Genomic DNA, 15,498 nt, shown 5'->3' with positions numbered 1-15,498 from the left:
ATGGCTGTGATGTTCAGGTGACACGAGAAATTTTTTGACATGATGATGAGGTGCACATAGCTTCCTTTAAGCGGTCCGCAATGGCAGGCCCCAACCACTAGTTTTAATCAAAGTGGCACTTTTTCGATAGGGAGCCATAGATTCAGACTGATTAGGTTTCCAACTCAAAAACTGAAAAATAAAACGGCAAAAGGGCCACACTCTTGTAAGGCCACGAACCGCATTTTAGCAGACCATTCACGTGCATGTCATCGCAGGCCCGCACCTTCGTCCCGGCCCCGGACCGTGTCCGAGCCCGGCGAGGCAAGCGCGCGCATGTGGGGTTCTTTTTCTCTCTTCATACCCATCACTTAATGGAGTTGGGAGACTTGCCGCTGATCTTTGGGTCACGGGTGCCAATACACCGAATTGAAGAAGAAAATACAAAATTCAAAAAGAGTCGAAATTTCCTGAAACTTTTTGGAATCAAACATGATCAAGTGTTACACTCATGTGAAAAGTTTCGAGAATGAATGGCTGTCATGATATTCTGGGCGGAAAAAAATCAACACTATATAAAAATTACTATTCACACTTTTTGTACTCGCAATTTTGTTTTCTTGGCCATGGAGTCGGTCAAAGGCTCAAAGCTATTACTTCACAAAACTTTTCACACTGAGTGTAATACCTGATCATGTTTGATTCCAAAAGGCTTCAGGAATTTTTGACTCTTTTTGAATTTTCTAAATTATTATTTTCAATTCAGGTCCATTGGGATCCAAGGCCCACTAGGTACTTCAGCGGGGAGACTCCACTATATAAGTTGGTCTCACACGACCTCCACTTGCGGCGTGGGATTAAAGATTGCAGCTCCACTCTTGCATTTATTCATTGGCCTTTGAGATTTATTAGGATTTAGCTATTGGGCCAAGCCCAAATATTCTAACATAATATGCCCGAAGAAATACACATAAACATTATGTAGCAATAGCTTCATAATTTTAGATCATTCAAGAAGCTAGATCAAATCCATCATTCTTCATAATATGTCGATTATTAGTGAACAACCATGCTGCTATACCATTTTCGATTTGCTCGCATCATTCCATTGAACATGTCATCCTACCTTAGCTAGTTTCCACCCACTTGTCATTATAGTGGAGAGGTGTCTTCGCATATCATGCACTTACATTGGAAATCAGTACACTTTCCTTGTTTGGGCAGCTTTATAAGGTTGAAGCATGCCAGTTCGCAAGTGAAGTTGTCACATGGCTGTGGTGATGGTATACTGGTTGCCGCACACCTCAAGATTTTAACGCTATCATCCATTGACGCCTCTGTTACCACATCTGCAAAATCTCCATGAAGAAAAGGATGGTCACAACATGGCCATTATTTGTTGGATGAAACTGTGCAGAAATGTATTACAAGAACAAATGAGTACCTGATGCTAGCATGAGTAAGGCGAGGGCCAGAAACAACACATGTGTAGTCCTCATCTTAACTAGTTGCAGTGTTTAAGGAGAGAGTTGTCGATTGTTGTGTGATTTGTGAGTTCTGGAGGAGAACAAACGAAATGGGCAAGGCTTTTTATAGCTGATTCACCACATTAAAGTACAAGATTTGGTGAATCTAATGAAATGAATAGCCAATAAGTGAATTAACATATTTATATATTATGTTTATTTGATTTGATGATATGTATATGTACTCCCTCCGTTCGTTTTTATAAGGCGTTTCAGACAGCTGGGTTTGAACTGTTTAGTACACTGTCTGAATTTGCTAAAACGTCTTATATAAGTGAACAGAGGGAGTATTAAATTAGTATTCATTAACCGAATACATATACAGTAAAAGTACAAGATTTGGCGAATCTTATCAAATTATATTATATATTCAGCTAATGACTATTAATTTGATACATCTCACCAAATCAAATACTAATGTATGTGTGTGTGTTGCGCGCGCGTGTTCTAACCAAGTTTTGAACATACACCTACATTCGGAGCACATTATCATTCTTTCCTCACGGAGAACGCACGTACATTTGGACAAGCTTGGTTCTGGATATCACCTACTCCCTCCGTTCCAAAATAGATGACCCAACTTTGTACTAACTTTGTACTAAAGTTAGTACAAAGTTGAGTCATCTATTTTGGAATGGAGGGAGTACAAGATAACTATTAGTTCTATGCTATCAGTACAGACAGTGCATACTACCACAACGCTTAATCAATACGCACCTTGTCCTCTGGAAGAAAGAACCAACGACATGTAAAGTAGTGGCACTGGTCGGTACCCTCAAAGAACTCAGTTATTCGGCCAATGTAATCAGCCTCATTTTCCCCAGCTTGTGAATGGCAAAAGAAAACAACGATTTAAGATACAGTGATTATAAAGAGTGATAGCAATATAAGAGCTCAACTATCTGATCGTTACGCATTTTAATCAAAGTGGAACTTTTTGGATAAAGAGCCATAGATTCATATAAGTTTGCAGTGGAGAATAGGGTGTAAACAAGTACTAACTTTGCAAGTTAGGTCCAGGTTAAGCAACATTTAGAGCATCCATCATACAATCGAAAAATCATAATGCCAGAAATGAATAGAGCCTTTGTAAGAAAATCCAAATGTTCTAAACTACCCCGCTTCAAATCCTATCGGGAGCATCTTTATGCATGTGTCAAGCCATCTGTATACAGATGTAAACAGTAGCTATTCTATGCAAGCGGAGCAATTACTACTCCCTCTGTAAAGAAATATAAGAGGATTTAGATCACTACTTTAATTATCTAAATACTCTTATATTTCTTTACGGAGGGAGTATTATTTTACAAAAACAAGGGTTTCCCCCGTGCTACAATGAACGAACGAAGCAACAGAATACAAGTACATGAGTTTCACGGAGGAAAGCAGACTTCCTCGGTGTATTTGAAGTTCAGGGAGAACACACTAAGGCCAACTCCACCGCGCGACCCCAAACGGACGTCCGGTTTGGCCGGATTTTGTCCCTTTGGGGCGCCGATGGGTTCGCCCATGTCCGCGTTTGTCCGATGGGTCGTGGGTGCGCCCAACGCGCGGCCGCACCCCAAAACCTGTCCGGGGTGGACGTGAATAAAAAAAATTTAAAAACTTAAATGAAATGACTAAAAAAGTAAATAAACGCAGTTAAAAAAACATAAAACATATATGTAGGGGTTACGGCCACAAAACGGCCCAGTTTATCAGTCCACTTAAACGGCCCAGTTCATAATTAACATAAAACCAAAAAAAAACGCCTCCCGCGCGCTCCTGCGCCGCCCGTCGATGCCGTGGCCGTCGCCGTCTTCACTGGCCGCCGGTGTCGACGTATTCCGGCGGCGTCCACAGGTGGGCCGGCGGTCCGTGGTGCACGGGGGCGGCGGGCTGCAAGGTGGCCAGTGGTGCCTGCACCACTTCCTCCCGAGGCGAGGCCTCCCGCTCCGGCGACCGCGGCGGCGTGGGGCACCAGTTCACGGCCCCCAGGGCGGTCGCCATCTGCTCAGCGGAGCACGACCAGCTCCACCCCTGGCCCACCAAGTCAGGGTGGAACGCGGCCACCGGCGGCTCCTCCACCACCTCCTCCTGAGGCGCCATCTCCAGCTCGGGGATGGCGACGTCGCCGGCCGCGGAGAGGGCCATCGTCGCCTCGAGGTCCGCCCATTGGCGCTCGTCGTGCGTGTGCATGGAGTCCTCCAGCACACGCGCCATGAGCCGGGCCTCCTCCTCCGCCGTCATGCGAGGAGGTGGGGGTGGCGATGGAGATGGCGACGGCGACGGCGTGGGCGTCAGGCCGCGGACCCACGTACGCCCATGTGCCTAGGGAGCCGCTCGGGGCTCACGTGGCCGCCGCGGCCCCGTCGACATGCCGGCGAAGAACGACGCCCGCCGCACGTCGTGCTCATCGCGGAGCCACGTGTCCCACAATGTCGAGTTGGGGGCGTACCTCTCGTCGTAGTAGAGGTCGTCCGGGAGGAGGCGGCGGCGGCGCTCGATCTCCTGGCAGCGCGCACGGCCGCTCTGCGGGACGGGCGAGATCGGCACGCGGTCGACCGACAGGTGCCAGTTATTGGGGAGGTGGACGTCGCTCCAGGGCAGCGGCGTCCTCGTCTCCCAATAACGGCGGTAGACGGCCGCCTCGATGTAGTGCCGGTCGCGCTCACCGGCGGCCGTGGGCGCGATGGAGAAGGCGGGCGGCCGCCTCGATGTAGTGCCGGTCGCGCTCACCGGCGGCCGTGGGCGCGATGGAGAAGGCAGGCGGCGCGGGGACCCGACGTGGTGGCGATGGCGACGCGGGCTCCTCTTTCTTCACCGAGCCGCGGCGGCGTCCCGACGAGGAACCAGCCTCGCGGTCGTGCTTGCCTTTGCGGCCGTAGTTCCAGAGGCCCATGGCTGCGGGTGGCTGGCCGGCGAGTTCTTGGCTAGGGTTTGGGTTCGGCGCTGTCGGGTTTCGAGGAGGCCGCGGGGTGGCGTGGGGCAGTGTGGACGACGACCCATCCACGCTTCCCACTTAAAGAAGGACGGCGACCGTTCAACGTGCGGATGACAGGTGGGGCCGCCTGCTCGTGCGCATTGATGTGGGCGGGTGGGAGGTAGGTGGCCGCCTGCCACGCGGCCCCGGCGCAGACGAGGCGTGCGTCCGTTTGGTGTCCGTCGCGACCCAAACCCGGCGCAAGTTTGCGCTCGAAATGGGTCGGCCCGGACACAAAAAGGACAAGATGGGTCCGGGCCGTCGCGCGCTGGGCCGCCTCCTTTGTCCATTTTACCCCAAACGGACGGGGCCGGACAGGATAGGGTCGCGCGGTGGAGTTGGCCTAAGCTAGTGAGCAAGCACTTTTAACAGGCTTACAACCAGTCATGGCATAGATAGCCTGCAGATACACTTATTTTGCAATCAGAAAATGCAGGGAGTTTTTCTGGTAGAAGAAAGCCAGGGAACAGGAGATGCAGAGTAGATCTGTTACCATGACATAGTCGTCGTCGCCCAGCGTGTAGACTACGTCGTCAACCTTGGCAGAGCGGTATTGGCACCGCGCCATGACGTCGTCCTCCTCATCTGGCCTGTGCAACAACGTACACGGTTCAACACAAGACCACCCACCGAAGGGAAAAGCCGGAGACCAGATCCAGGACAGACACCGGCGTACATACCTCTTTGCGGGGCCTTGCTGGTAGCGTTGTGGCCACTTGGTGCGTGCCTCATCGGCGTTGAAGGGCTCCCCGAGGAAATCGGGCTCCTTGTCGCCCCCAGACGCGTTCCTGGCTTTCTTGGGCGGCTGCACCACGCGCCTCCTTGGCCGCCGCGTGCTCCGTTCACTCTTGCTGCTCCCCTGAGGACTAGGTGATATCCAACCCCAGCACCAGCTCCTCCTCGTCTTGCTCCTTTGCTGCATTAGGTGTCCGATGAACAAGTGGCTAGCTCGAGGAGGTTAATAATGGGTTAGGCAGACATGGCACAATTGCTGCATAAGGTGTCAGATGGCCAGTCAATACTAGGATTCTGATTTCTTCTTCATATTCCTCCATTTGACTCTCAGATCACTCGGGAGGCGTGCCTTGTGAAACACATTCCTACCATATTCTAATATCTGAATCCATGGAATCAGCTCATCGTCCTTTGGGGTGAATTTTAACATTGCATCCTGAGCCAGAATAGCCAATGAATTGATGTTAGTATGCTAGCAAGGACACGAGTACATACACATTGGTAACAAGGAAAGTTCAGTCGTGCAAGATTTCAGCATAAGTAATGAAATTTAACAGCCTGGGGTGGGTATGCGTACCCTCAAAGTTTGCTCTTCTTCTTCTGTCCAACAGAGCTTTGAGCGCCTTCCAGCTGGTGCAACAGGATTACAGCTGCAAAGACAGATATGGCTCAGTTTTTGGAATTACAAAAACGGACGCTATTAAATTGTACACTTCAAAATACAGAAAATTTCACAATAACTGGAAAGCATCCGAATAGCACTCCGTGCTAAGAAACATTAGTACTCTAAATGAAATATAGGGAAAAATAGCAAAATATACATTTCCACTACCATTCTATGTGTACAGATTATGTTAATGCAGGCATTCTCTCACAGACGAGAGTAATGCCCAGTTGTGCTTGTGCAAAACTGCTTTAAAATAATAACGTGCCTTAATATATGCCAGCATTCAGTACCATATTCAGTTAACTACAGTCTTCACTTCACTATCCCGTATGTAACTTCATTCTGACCATGAGTTCTCAAAAGCTCTTGAATTTGAAATTAACCATGAATACAGAGGCAACTTACCTTGTATCAATATCATGACATAGAGTTGCCACTTCCTCTAGAGATACAACATTTGATCATCATGAAGCTAATTAGCACCATACTATCTATGGTGTTGAACTAAGAACTTCGAATAATAGAAAGTGCTTTTGCAAGAGCACTGGGACTCAGTAGGTTTGATCTCATAAACATCCACCCTACAACTCTTTCATCACAAGTCTAAAAAGATGTTCAATGTCACTTAATTCTAGGTTAATCAGTCTCAAAGACATTTTTAATTAATCCAAAGAATAGAATCAGGAAAAGAAGTGTTTATAAAGCACCGTCCTAACACTTACTAACGCTTGGGTGGTGCATACTTCCGTTTTCTTGATGGTGAAGGCATGTGCTGATCCTGGCATCCCAATGCCTTTTTAGAATTTTTTGATACTACAGTCTCCTTTTCTTGAAATTTTGCTTTGTGGTGTCTCATGTTTCGCCAAGGGGGTGACAACTGCTTGCCAGAATCATTTGAAGACGTAGCTTCTATTTCATCGGAACTTTCACACTCATGAGAAGTTGTAAGACTGACATGTTTATCAGCCTCAACATTCTGACTGACAACAGGACTACATCTGTTCTGAGATGAATGTTGCGGTTCACAAAATGAATTGCCGTTACCATCTTCATGGGCTTCTGCATTTTCCACAGACTGCTCATGCTCTGTAACATGAACTTGTTTTCTTTTATTTTGGAGTACAGAATCTTTATTTGGTGCAATATTAGAATTCAGACCAAAAGATGCCTTTTCAGTGACTACCTCCTCACAACAAGCATCACTTGTCGCATTTGTCTTCTGCTTCTTCCTCTGCTGACCAGGTTCTAAATCCTTATGAGAAAGGTTATATGCATTAGACTTATTGTTACCTTGCCTTTTGGAAGTATTACACCCATTCAACTGATCCTCCTCAGGACATGCATCACTTGTATCATTTGTTTTCTGCTTCTTCCTCTGCTCACCAGGTTCTTCATCCTTATGAGAAAGGTTGTCAGCTTCAGACTGATGGTTCCCTTGCCTTTCGGATGTATTACACCCATTCAACTGATCCTCAGGACACGCAACACTTGTATCATTTGTTCTCTGCTTATTCCTCTGCAGACTAGGTTCTTCATCCATATGAGAAAGATTATCCGCTTCAGATTGATGGTTACCTTGCCTTTTGGATGTATTACACTCATTCAAGTGATCCTTGCTGTTGGTAGCTATTTGTTGTTTTCCAGTAGATTGTTCATCTAGCTTTGGGAATTGCTTTGTGCCAAGGAAAGCAGATAGGTTCTTCCTAGCTTCGAAATATGCTTTTTTAGCCTTTTGATATGCTTCGGTAGCTTTAGTATAGAAGCATACAGGGCAATGAAACTGGCCAGAAGCATCAAAAGTCACTGGTGAACCAAAACAGCCATCATGGGCGGCTAATGAGCAGCTGCTACATTTCAGCAACTGTCCATCTTTACCACATTTTATGCACAAATCTTGCTCCGTAAGGCCCTTGATGGAACCATTGGCATCTTTATCCTGACTAGAGGACGGCACATTGCAGCAAGGAGAATCTAGAGCAGTCTGCCTACCACCGGATGTATTATTTTCCAAGATGTTGACATCATCAAGTAGTGCTGGATTAGCTTTGTCAGCACAACTGACCTCGAGATGAGCCTTAACGCCATTCTTCTCAAATATTTTAGAATGCCCTGTAGCATTCTCTTGTTGAAGGTTGGTTTCAGATTTATCTCCTTGAACAGCCCTGTTGCAGCTTACAGAAGGTACAACACCAGCAGTTTGCAGATTCAGTTCATTATGACCAGGACCCTTTTCCACTAGCTGAATCCTGGCACTACCCTCATCCAGAACTTGAACTGCTGTCTCGCCACTGTCATGTTGCAGTGAATTCCTTTGGGTTTTTCTGCCATGTAATTCTGTCATCACGCCTGTAACATCTGCAGCAACAAACTCAGGCAAGTGATTTGTTTCAAATGTATTTGTCCATAAAGCATTAGTTCTGTCAGAATCTGGAGCCACCATAGCCTGCATGGTCAATCCTTCATGACTGAGATTCTTTGATAAATGAATGTTGGTGTCATCACCATGTGGTCTCTCTCCATCATTATCGTGGCATGGATTTCTGTACTTGTCTCCACAGGATTCTTGCTGAAGAATGGTAGTAGGACTCTTTTCTTGGGACATGGTAGTCTCCACCGCATCCTGCTTTGACATAAGTTCAGTATTACTTCGGAGCAAAGCAGCACTGCAGCTAGCTGAAGCAGGCTCAGTTGTAATGGACATTTTTCTACTATCTTTACTTGGACTCATTTGTGCGGACCTGACACTGACACCAATGGTATCTTCTTGAGGGCGATCGTAACACCTATTGTACAGCCTAGATGGTTCATGCAAATCTGGAGTTCGCTCCATAGGATCCTTCTGTCGCTGAAAATCAGAACTATCTGTATGGCACCCATGCCTCTCTGTGTTTACATGATCAGGGCTGATGCTGCAGAACGACTGGTCATTGCCATTGTTCTTGCCACCCTGCTGCACTGGGGACGGTGGGACCATAGATGCGAAATCTGGGATCACTTCTCTAAGCTGAACATAAAACGAGAAGCTTAATCATACGTGAATCAAGTCCTTTTTTTCGGTTTTGAGAATAACTGTTTTCACATACCAACTCAAAAGAAGTTTCTGGTAAAGCCGGTGTTTTGGTACATATAAACTTTTGGATATCCTTGATAAAAGGCAGAACCATATCTTTCTCCAGGCTTCCTGAACTACCAACCTGCACATGTTACATTCATGTAAAGCAAAACCTCAAAAAGATCAACATCTAGGCACTAACTAAACTGCAGCATGTATTAGCTTCCACAAATTAAAGACACCAAAACATATGATGATTATTTTGCAAAATATAGGAGAGCTTAGTCGCACAAAAAAAAAGTGTAGCCATTAGAACACATGCCTAATTATCTGATGCAAATATCTAACATGGCATCTGCCGCATCCCTGCTCCTTACACAAATTGAAGAATTTATTAATCTGTAAAGTGATGTTGTTTTGACCTTTGGGGACATCATAAATGTATAACTAGCTAGAACACCATTGGCACTTGGCAGGACTTGAGACATAATTGCTAGGGATATATCAGTTGCTGTACAGCGAAGCCTGTCATCTCCAACTTTTAACTGAAGGGCTACACTTCGGCCATCGGGAGAATCAAGTCAGAATGAGAGTATGATTTGCAAGAAGCAATCAAGATTATGATTTCTGGTCGAGTTTGCATCATGATCTGGGAAAAATTTAATTCAACTCGCAACATCACTGAGCAGTAAATGCAGCGACGGTATGTTGCATCTTGAATTGTCCACCTTTCATTTTCTGCTTACAGAGAAATGACTGCATGTATCACAGACACATGATCCGAAAGTGTACTATTCTTATCAAATCGTGTGAACAAGGTAATCCTTCAAATTTAATTCACCATATTATAGTCCTTCAACCTCCCACGACAAAACTCCAATTGTTCTTCCATATTACAGGGGTACATCTAATCAACACCAGGAAATACAAATCCAATATGTATAGCAAAATGCAAGTTGTACAAACTTCCCTGGTTTTATTATCTTTCAACTCACTGTGATAAACGATAATGTGTGGCTGCAATCAGATACTCTATCCAAATGCCATGAGCCTGTGATATGCTATAATTTCAACCTGGATGAAACTTCAAATGCTCCAGTACACAGATATTACTTCAATGTCACCAGGTAAATCAGAAATTCTGAACAACCAGAATGAGTGCACGTGGTAACAGAAGCACGGCATACCTGTCCGAGTAGCTCCAGCAGCAACTCCTCGCAGGAGCGGGCGGCATCAACCCTAAGCATCGTCCTGCCCCCCACCCCCGCCGCCGCCGCCGCCGCAGCCGGGGCCTCGCCCTGGGCGGCGACGGAGACGACCTCCTGCAGGCATCGGAGCGCGAGCCTCTCCCGCGTTGCCTCCGGCGCGCCCGCGAGCGGCTCCGGCGAGGCGCCCACCAGCGCTGCGGAGCACCGATAACCAACCCTAGGTGAGATGACCGGAAGCGTCGGGTCGAGGCGAACGGGGCACGCGAGGGATCCTCTTACGGCATGGTGTTACCTTGGATGAGGGAGAAGTCGAGGGCCTCGTCGCCGGCGAGGGCGTCGACGACCCAGTGCCAGTGGGCGGCGAGCCGGCGAGCGGAGGAAGACGCCATTGAGAGACCCGGAGGAGTTTGAGGGGCAAAACTGCAAAAATGCTCCGCTTTTTGCCTAGGAGTACTCCGTAGATCAGATAGAAGCACCTGGCCGCGGCATGGAGATTTCAGATTTCTATGTGTGTGGTTTTTTTGCCAGTTTTACTCGTTTTTTCCTTCCTAAATTACCGCATACGTGATGCCTTTGTGTATCTTCATTTTAAAGCAAAAATTTGGCGACTCGGGGTTAGAATTCTAGATTGCAATGGTTGATTCGCCCGAGAAGACGACCCCGAGGATTATGGTTGTACTCCCATTGTCCTGCAGGGGTTCAATTGTGATATGCGAGGGATATATGTGTTCTAGCTAGAAGAAAACCTAAAAGATGGCGTGTCGCTCCCACCCTCTCCCTTCCCCTTCCTCGGGCGACGAGAGCGAAACTTCGATAAATCCCCAATTTACTCGCCCGCCGCCCCTACCTCGCATCGATTCGAGCTCTCCCCACCCCCAGCTTCCACCTACCAAGTCTCATGGCAGGGGCGCGCCGTCGCGGGATGCGGATCCGGCGGCTTATGCCGTCGTCTCGGGTGGCGGAGCCACGGGCGCTCCCGATTCCAGGGACGGCGCTCCTCCCCGAGATCGATCCCAACTCACCGGAGGCTCAACGGGAGATGCGACGGGTGGTGCGGGAGCGGTTCCCCAACCGGGAGGCGTGGGGGGGCATCCACCTCGACATCCTTCGCCGTGCGAACTTCGCCGAGCGCGCGCGCTTCATCGGCGACGACGGCTGCATGGATGTGGAGCTCCTCTTATGGGAGATTCAGGAAGCCGAGTCGCCGGATCCTGCGCAGGCGGCGAGGTGGGCGTTCTTCAAGACGGCGAATCCCTCTCGTCTCAACATCAGGCTGCCATCGGTGGAGGGGATTGCCCGCATTCCGCCGGAGTTCCTCCCCCCGGGGGTGGAGTTGCCCCGCCGTCGTCAGTAATGGATCCCGTGCCCCGCCTGTCCCATCACCGCGCCATCGACCCCCCTCCTTGGCCTGGTGAGAACGGTATGCATAATTTCCGCCTCCCCCGTACATTTCGTCCACGAATTTTGGCTCTGCGTTTGCGGAGATCCCAACTTATGAGACCGACGGGGTGCTTTCCGTCTCAATTAGTTGAATCAAATGTGGGTGGGACTCTTCCTACCTTGTATGATAAATAAATTGATGTTGCTGCTGCCATTTCTATGGCTTCTGGACTTGCGATTAACTCAAAACTAGGTGAGATTATGGGTAAATCAGATGCGACGATTGCTTCTATCAATGATGTTGCCGTTTCTAAGGTCAGTAAATCTATGAACAATTTGAATTTAGGCGATAGCCTACTCCATGGCACGGGGGGATTCTGCAAAAAGTTGTCCTCTGTACCTACTTTGACTGCGACAGGCCCCAGTTTCAGAATTCGTGAGCTAGGGAGGAAAACGTATTCTCAGGGGGCGCGTTCGCGTGAGCAGGGTGACCTAGAAACTATAGAAGAGCATTTTGGCCAGCTTTGGGTCATTCCGTCCCCTCCCCGCCACCGCCTACCTTCTCCACAAAATTCTGCTCGTGTCCATACCTCCTCTTCTGGGTTCACTTGCTGGATCCGGAAGGATTTGATTTCCAACCTCTCGTTCACGGCTGCTGACTGTCATCCGGCACCGCGTCGATCCTTTAATCCAATTCCAAGAACTATCAAGGTGTCGAGGGAGGGTTTGGGCCCCGGATCTCTTTCATTTGCGACTGCTGTGAGGCAAGGGAGTGTGATGGCTGACCGGCGGGGGACTGGTACGAGATCTGGGGTAGGTGGCCCCTCGAAGACTGCTAACCAAATAGCCAACCCACAAGGAGGGAGGAGGCAGCCATCTGCCACCACCTCGAAAGATCTGGTGCCAGCAGCTAAACCCACCAGATCCACGGCCTCTACAGCCGCTTCATCCCAGGTGCAGTCCTCTCAATCGATTGAGGTAGAGATGGAACAAGTTTTAGATCCTAGGTACAAAGATATGATCTGCTTCAACTGCGGTGGTCCAGGGCATTATGTTGGGAATTGTATTAAGCCAAAATCATGCTTCATATGTCAGCAAAATCACAATGTGAACAATTGTGCTGCCTGGACTAAGGTACAACCAACAGCTGCCTTTTTTGGTAGTGGAGCAAGTGGTCTTGGTTTTTACCATGTGGATGTCCCTGTTGCTAATGAATCCAATTGGTTGAATTTTCAAAACTGTGATGTGGTCAATATTCTCACAGGTGATGTGGATAAGGAGTTGCTGTTAAATCTTTTGACTGCTACCTTTTGCAAAACCAGACAATGGCCTTGGCATATCAGGGGTCTGTCCAGTAAGACATTTCTGGTGAGATTCCCACCATGGAAGAAAGTGGAGGATCTCATTGAGTTGCCTGGATTTTCCTTGCCTCAAGATGTTTCTGTCACACTTACTGAGTGGAAAGGGGCTTGTGACCCGTTTGGAGAACTTATTGAGGCTTTGGTTTTGATTGAGGGAATCCCACCCAAATGGTGTACCTGGAAGGTTTTCGCCCAGATTGCTTCCCTGTTTGGGGTTCTGACTGATGTAGACTGGAATGGGATTTTTAGGACTTTTTTGAGAATGTAAGGATCAAAATTGCTTGCAGAGACCCCACAAAAATTCCTTTTGAAAGGCTCATTGAAATGAAGAAGAAGAAGTTATTTTTGCTGGGTTTTACTGTGGAGGGCTTTGAACAAGTGGGTGGGGTTGATTCTGTTATTGATATTGAGGATGATGAGGAGTTTGAAGGAGATGGTGCTGCTGAGAGACAGGAGGATGAGGGTGGAGATGGTCATAAGGATGGTCTGGAGGACTTACATGACAGTGAGGAGACAATTGATGAGTTAGATAAGGCTAATGTCACTAGTTTGGGGAAGAGTACACAGAAAAAGGTGCAAGCTGGTATGTTCTGCTCTGATTTTGATCATGAAACCTTTATCCTGGAGTGTGTTAACACTGGCGAAAAAAACACCTAGTAACTGATAAGAGAACTGACCTTGAGGATTTCTGTCCTCCTGTCCTGATGGATTCCACACCATCTAAGTCAGTGGTGAAGTTTGTTGAGGGAAACACTAGCTCTAGGAGGAAGCTTGAGAACATGGAATATTGTGAGTATCCTTAAATCTGTTGACTTTTCTGAGTCTGAGGAAGAGGACCCCAACAATGATGACCTTGAAACTCTTCCTGCTGAAGCTATACAGGCTATTCAGACCACTTCTCTAAAAAGATCTCTGATGGAATCTCTTGACCAAGCTCATATCTCTTCAGAGGCTGGGAAATCCAAGTGGGGGCCTGTGTTGGTTCAGAAGCCTAATGCTAGAGGGCATGGCAATTTAAACATCATGGAGAAGGCTGCTGCTTATAAGATGAAGCAGAACCTGGAAATTCCAAAAAACTTTAAAGGTAAATCATTCACTAACACTGGTCATGACATCCTGCTTGATCATATGAATAAAATTGACATTTGCATTGGGGGGGATGATGTTAATAGACTTGAAACCATTGGCATTTTGGTTGATGGGGAGAAGGAGAGGTGTTTGGCTTTTGCCAATAATAACCCTAAAATTGTGCTGCCAGATAACTTAGAACTAAACCATGATGAATTGGTTGGGACACCTTTGGATGTTCACCCTCTCAAGCTAGTTGGCACTGCTGATGCTTTGAGGAGAACCCCAAATGTCCTAACCAAAGCTAGGCCTTGTGGCTTGTCTCATCCTTTTAAAGTTGCTTAGATATGATAGGTCTCATTTGGAATATTAGAGGGCTTGGTAAACCTGGTAAAGTTCAGTGCCTGTGTGACACCATTGCTAGAGCTAACCCTGATTTTATTGGATTCCAAGAAACTAAGAAAGAGGTTATTTTTGAGGGTTTCCTCAAGGCTATAGACAGAAGTGGTAACTTTGATTGGCATTATTTACCTGCTGTTAATACTGCTGGGGGGATCCTTTTGGGTCTTAGGAAAAGCTTGTTTGATACTGTTGGTTTTATTAACCATGAATTTTCAGTTACTGCCACAGTTAAAAATAAGGAAGATGGTTTCCTATGGCACCTTGTTATTGTTTATGGTTCTGCTTACCCAGAATTCAAGGTAGATTTTGTGGCTGAATTGCATAGTATTCTTGAGTCTGCCTCATATCCTATTTTGATATGTGGGGACTTCAACTTAGTTAGGAATGTGAGTGAGAAGAGTAGTGGGATTGTTAACCATCATACCACTTTTATGTTCAATGATTGGGTTAACAGATGGGGGCTGCTAGAGATTTCTATCTCCAACAGGGGTTTCACTTGGTCCAATAATCAGGATGACCCTGTTTTTGCTGTGCTAGATAGGGTGTTTACTTCTGTGGATTGGGATGCTCATTTTCTTTTGTATTCACTAACTGCTCTCCCTAGAGTGGGGAGTGATCACACCCCTTTGGTGTTAGATACTGGGGGGCGTCGATCGTCTAGCCCTAAAATGTTCAGGTTTGAGAAGTGGTGGCTTTCTCAACCTGGTTTTGATCAATTGGTTCGTGAAACCTGGTCTTCTGTTTCATCATCCACTTCTTCGGTGGATAATTGGCTATCTAAAACCAGACTCCTTCGTAAAAAAACAAAAGGGTGGGCTATTAATATTGAGGCTGCGATGAAAAAAAAAGAAGAAATCTCTCCTTATGGAGTTTGACCTGCTAGATGTTTTATCTGAATCCCAACAATTGTCTTCTGCTGACCATGACAGAATGAAAGCTATGAAAAAAGAATTGGAGGATATCTGGAAAAAAGAGGAGACTGCCTTCTGGCAGAAGTCTAGGGATAGGAAAATTCTTGAAGGAGACCGCAATAATGCTTATTTCCAAGCATTAGCTAACCACAGACATAGAAAGAATCATTTGTCTGAGTTGATGGGTCCTTCTGGACCTGTGACATCCACTACTGATATGCTGGAAGTAGCTACTAATTTCTATAAA

The 15,498-nt window shown here is 47.0% G+C and overlaps 1 protein-coding gene across 4 annotated transcripts; it reads right to left on the bottom strand.

Annotated features, from left to right (window-relative positions):
• Positions 1-893: 893 nt before the first annotated feature.
• LOC119318457 lies at positions 894-10,518 on the bottom strand. Of its 4 annotated transcripts, none has more exons than XR_005154123.1 (10): positions 10,422-10,518; positions 10,109-10,323; positions 8,953-9,063; positions 6,592-8,873; positions 5,780-5,852; positions 5,148-5,638; positions 4,961-5,057; positions 2,223-2,329; positions 1,424-1,536; positions 894-1,328 (listed from the first exon to the last, which is right to left on the bottom strand). XR_005154123.1 is itself a non-coding variant. In XM_037593018.1 (10 exons), the coding sequence occupies exons 1-10, from the start codon at positions 10,516-10,518 to the stop codon at positions 2,208-2,210; spliced, it is 3,354 nt and encodes a 1,117-aa protein (XP_037448915.1). In that variant the 3' UTR covers positions 2,193-2,207. The 4 variants fall into 4 exon arrangements, 1 of the variants encoding a protein (XP_037448915.1); XM_037593018.1 differs by lacking the exons at positions 894-1,328; positions 1,424-1,536 and adding an exon at positions 4,846-4,867 and having other exon boundaries at positions 2,193-2,329; positions 5,148-5,415; positions 5,572-5,638; XR_005154124.1 differs by lacking the exon at positions 1,424-1,536.
• Positions 10,519-15,498: the final 4,980 nt, after the last annotated feature.

Source organism: Triticum dicoccoides, chromosome 6A, assembly GCF_002162155.2.
Source record: "Triticum dicoccoides isolate Atlit2015 ecotype Zavitan chromosome 6A, WEW_v2.0, whole genome shotgun sequence".
Lineage (NCBI taxonomy): Eukaryota > Viridiplantae > Streptophyta > Magnoliopsida > Poales > Poaceae > Triticum > Triticum dicoccoides.
The sequence above is the reverse complement of the archived record's forward strand: the minus strand, read 5'-3'. Positions and strand labels throughout refer to the sequence as shown.

What these genes read in the sequence shown, in the direction of transcription:
- LOC119318457 (XM_037593018.1), bottom strand. Translation starts at nt 10,518, where the DNA reads ATGGCGTCTTCCTCCGCTCGCCGGCTCGCCGCCCACTGGCACTGGGTC. An exon ending in CAGAAACTTCTTTTGAGTTG is followed by an intron (nt 8,874 to 8,952) that starts GTATGTGAAAAC and finishes TTTTATGTTCAG; the next exon opens with CTTAGAGAAGTGATCCCAGA. An exon ending in TATGCACCACCCAAGCGTTA is followed by an intron (nt 5,853 to 6,591) that starts GTAAGTGTTAGG and finishes CTGTCTTTGCAG; the next exon opens with CTGTAATCCTGTTGCACCAG.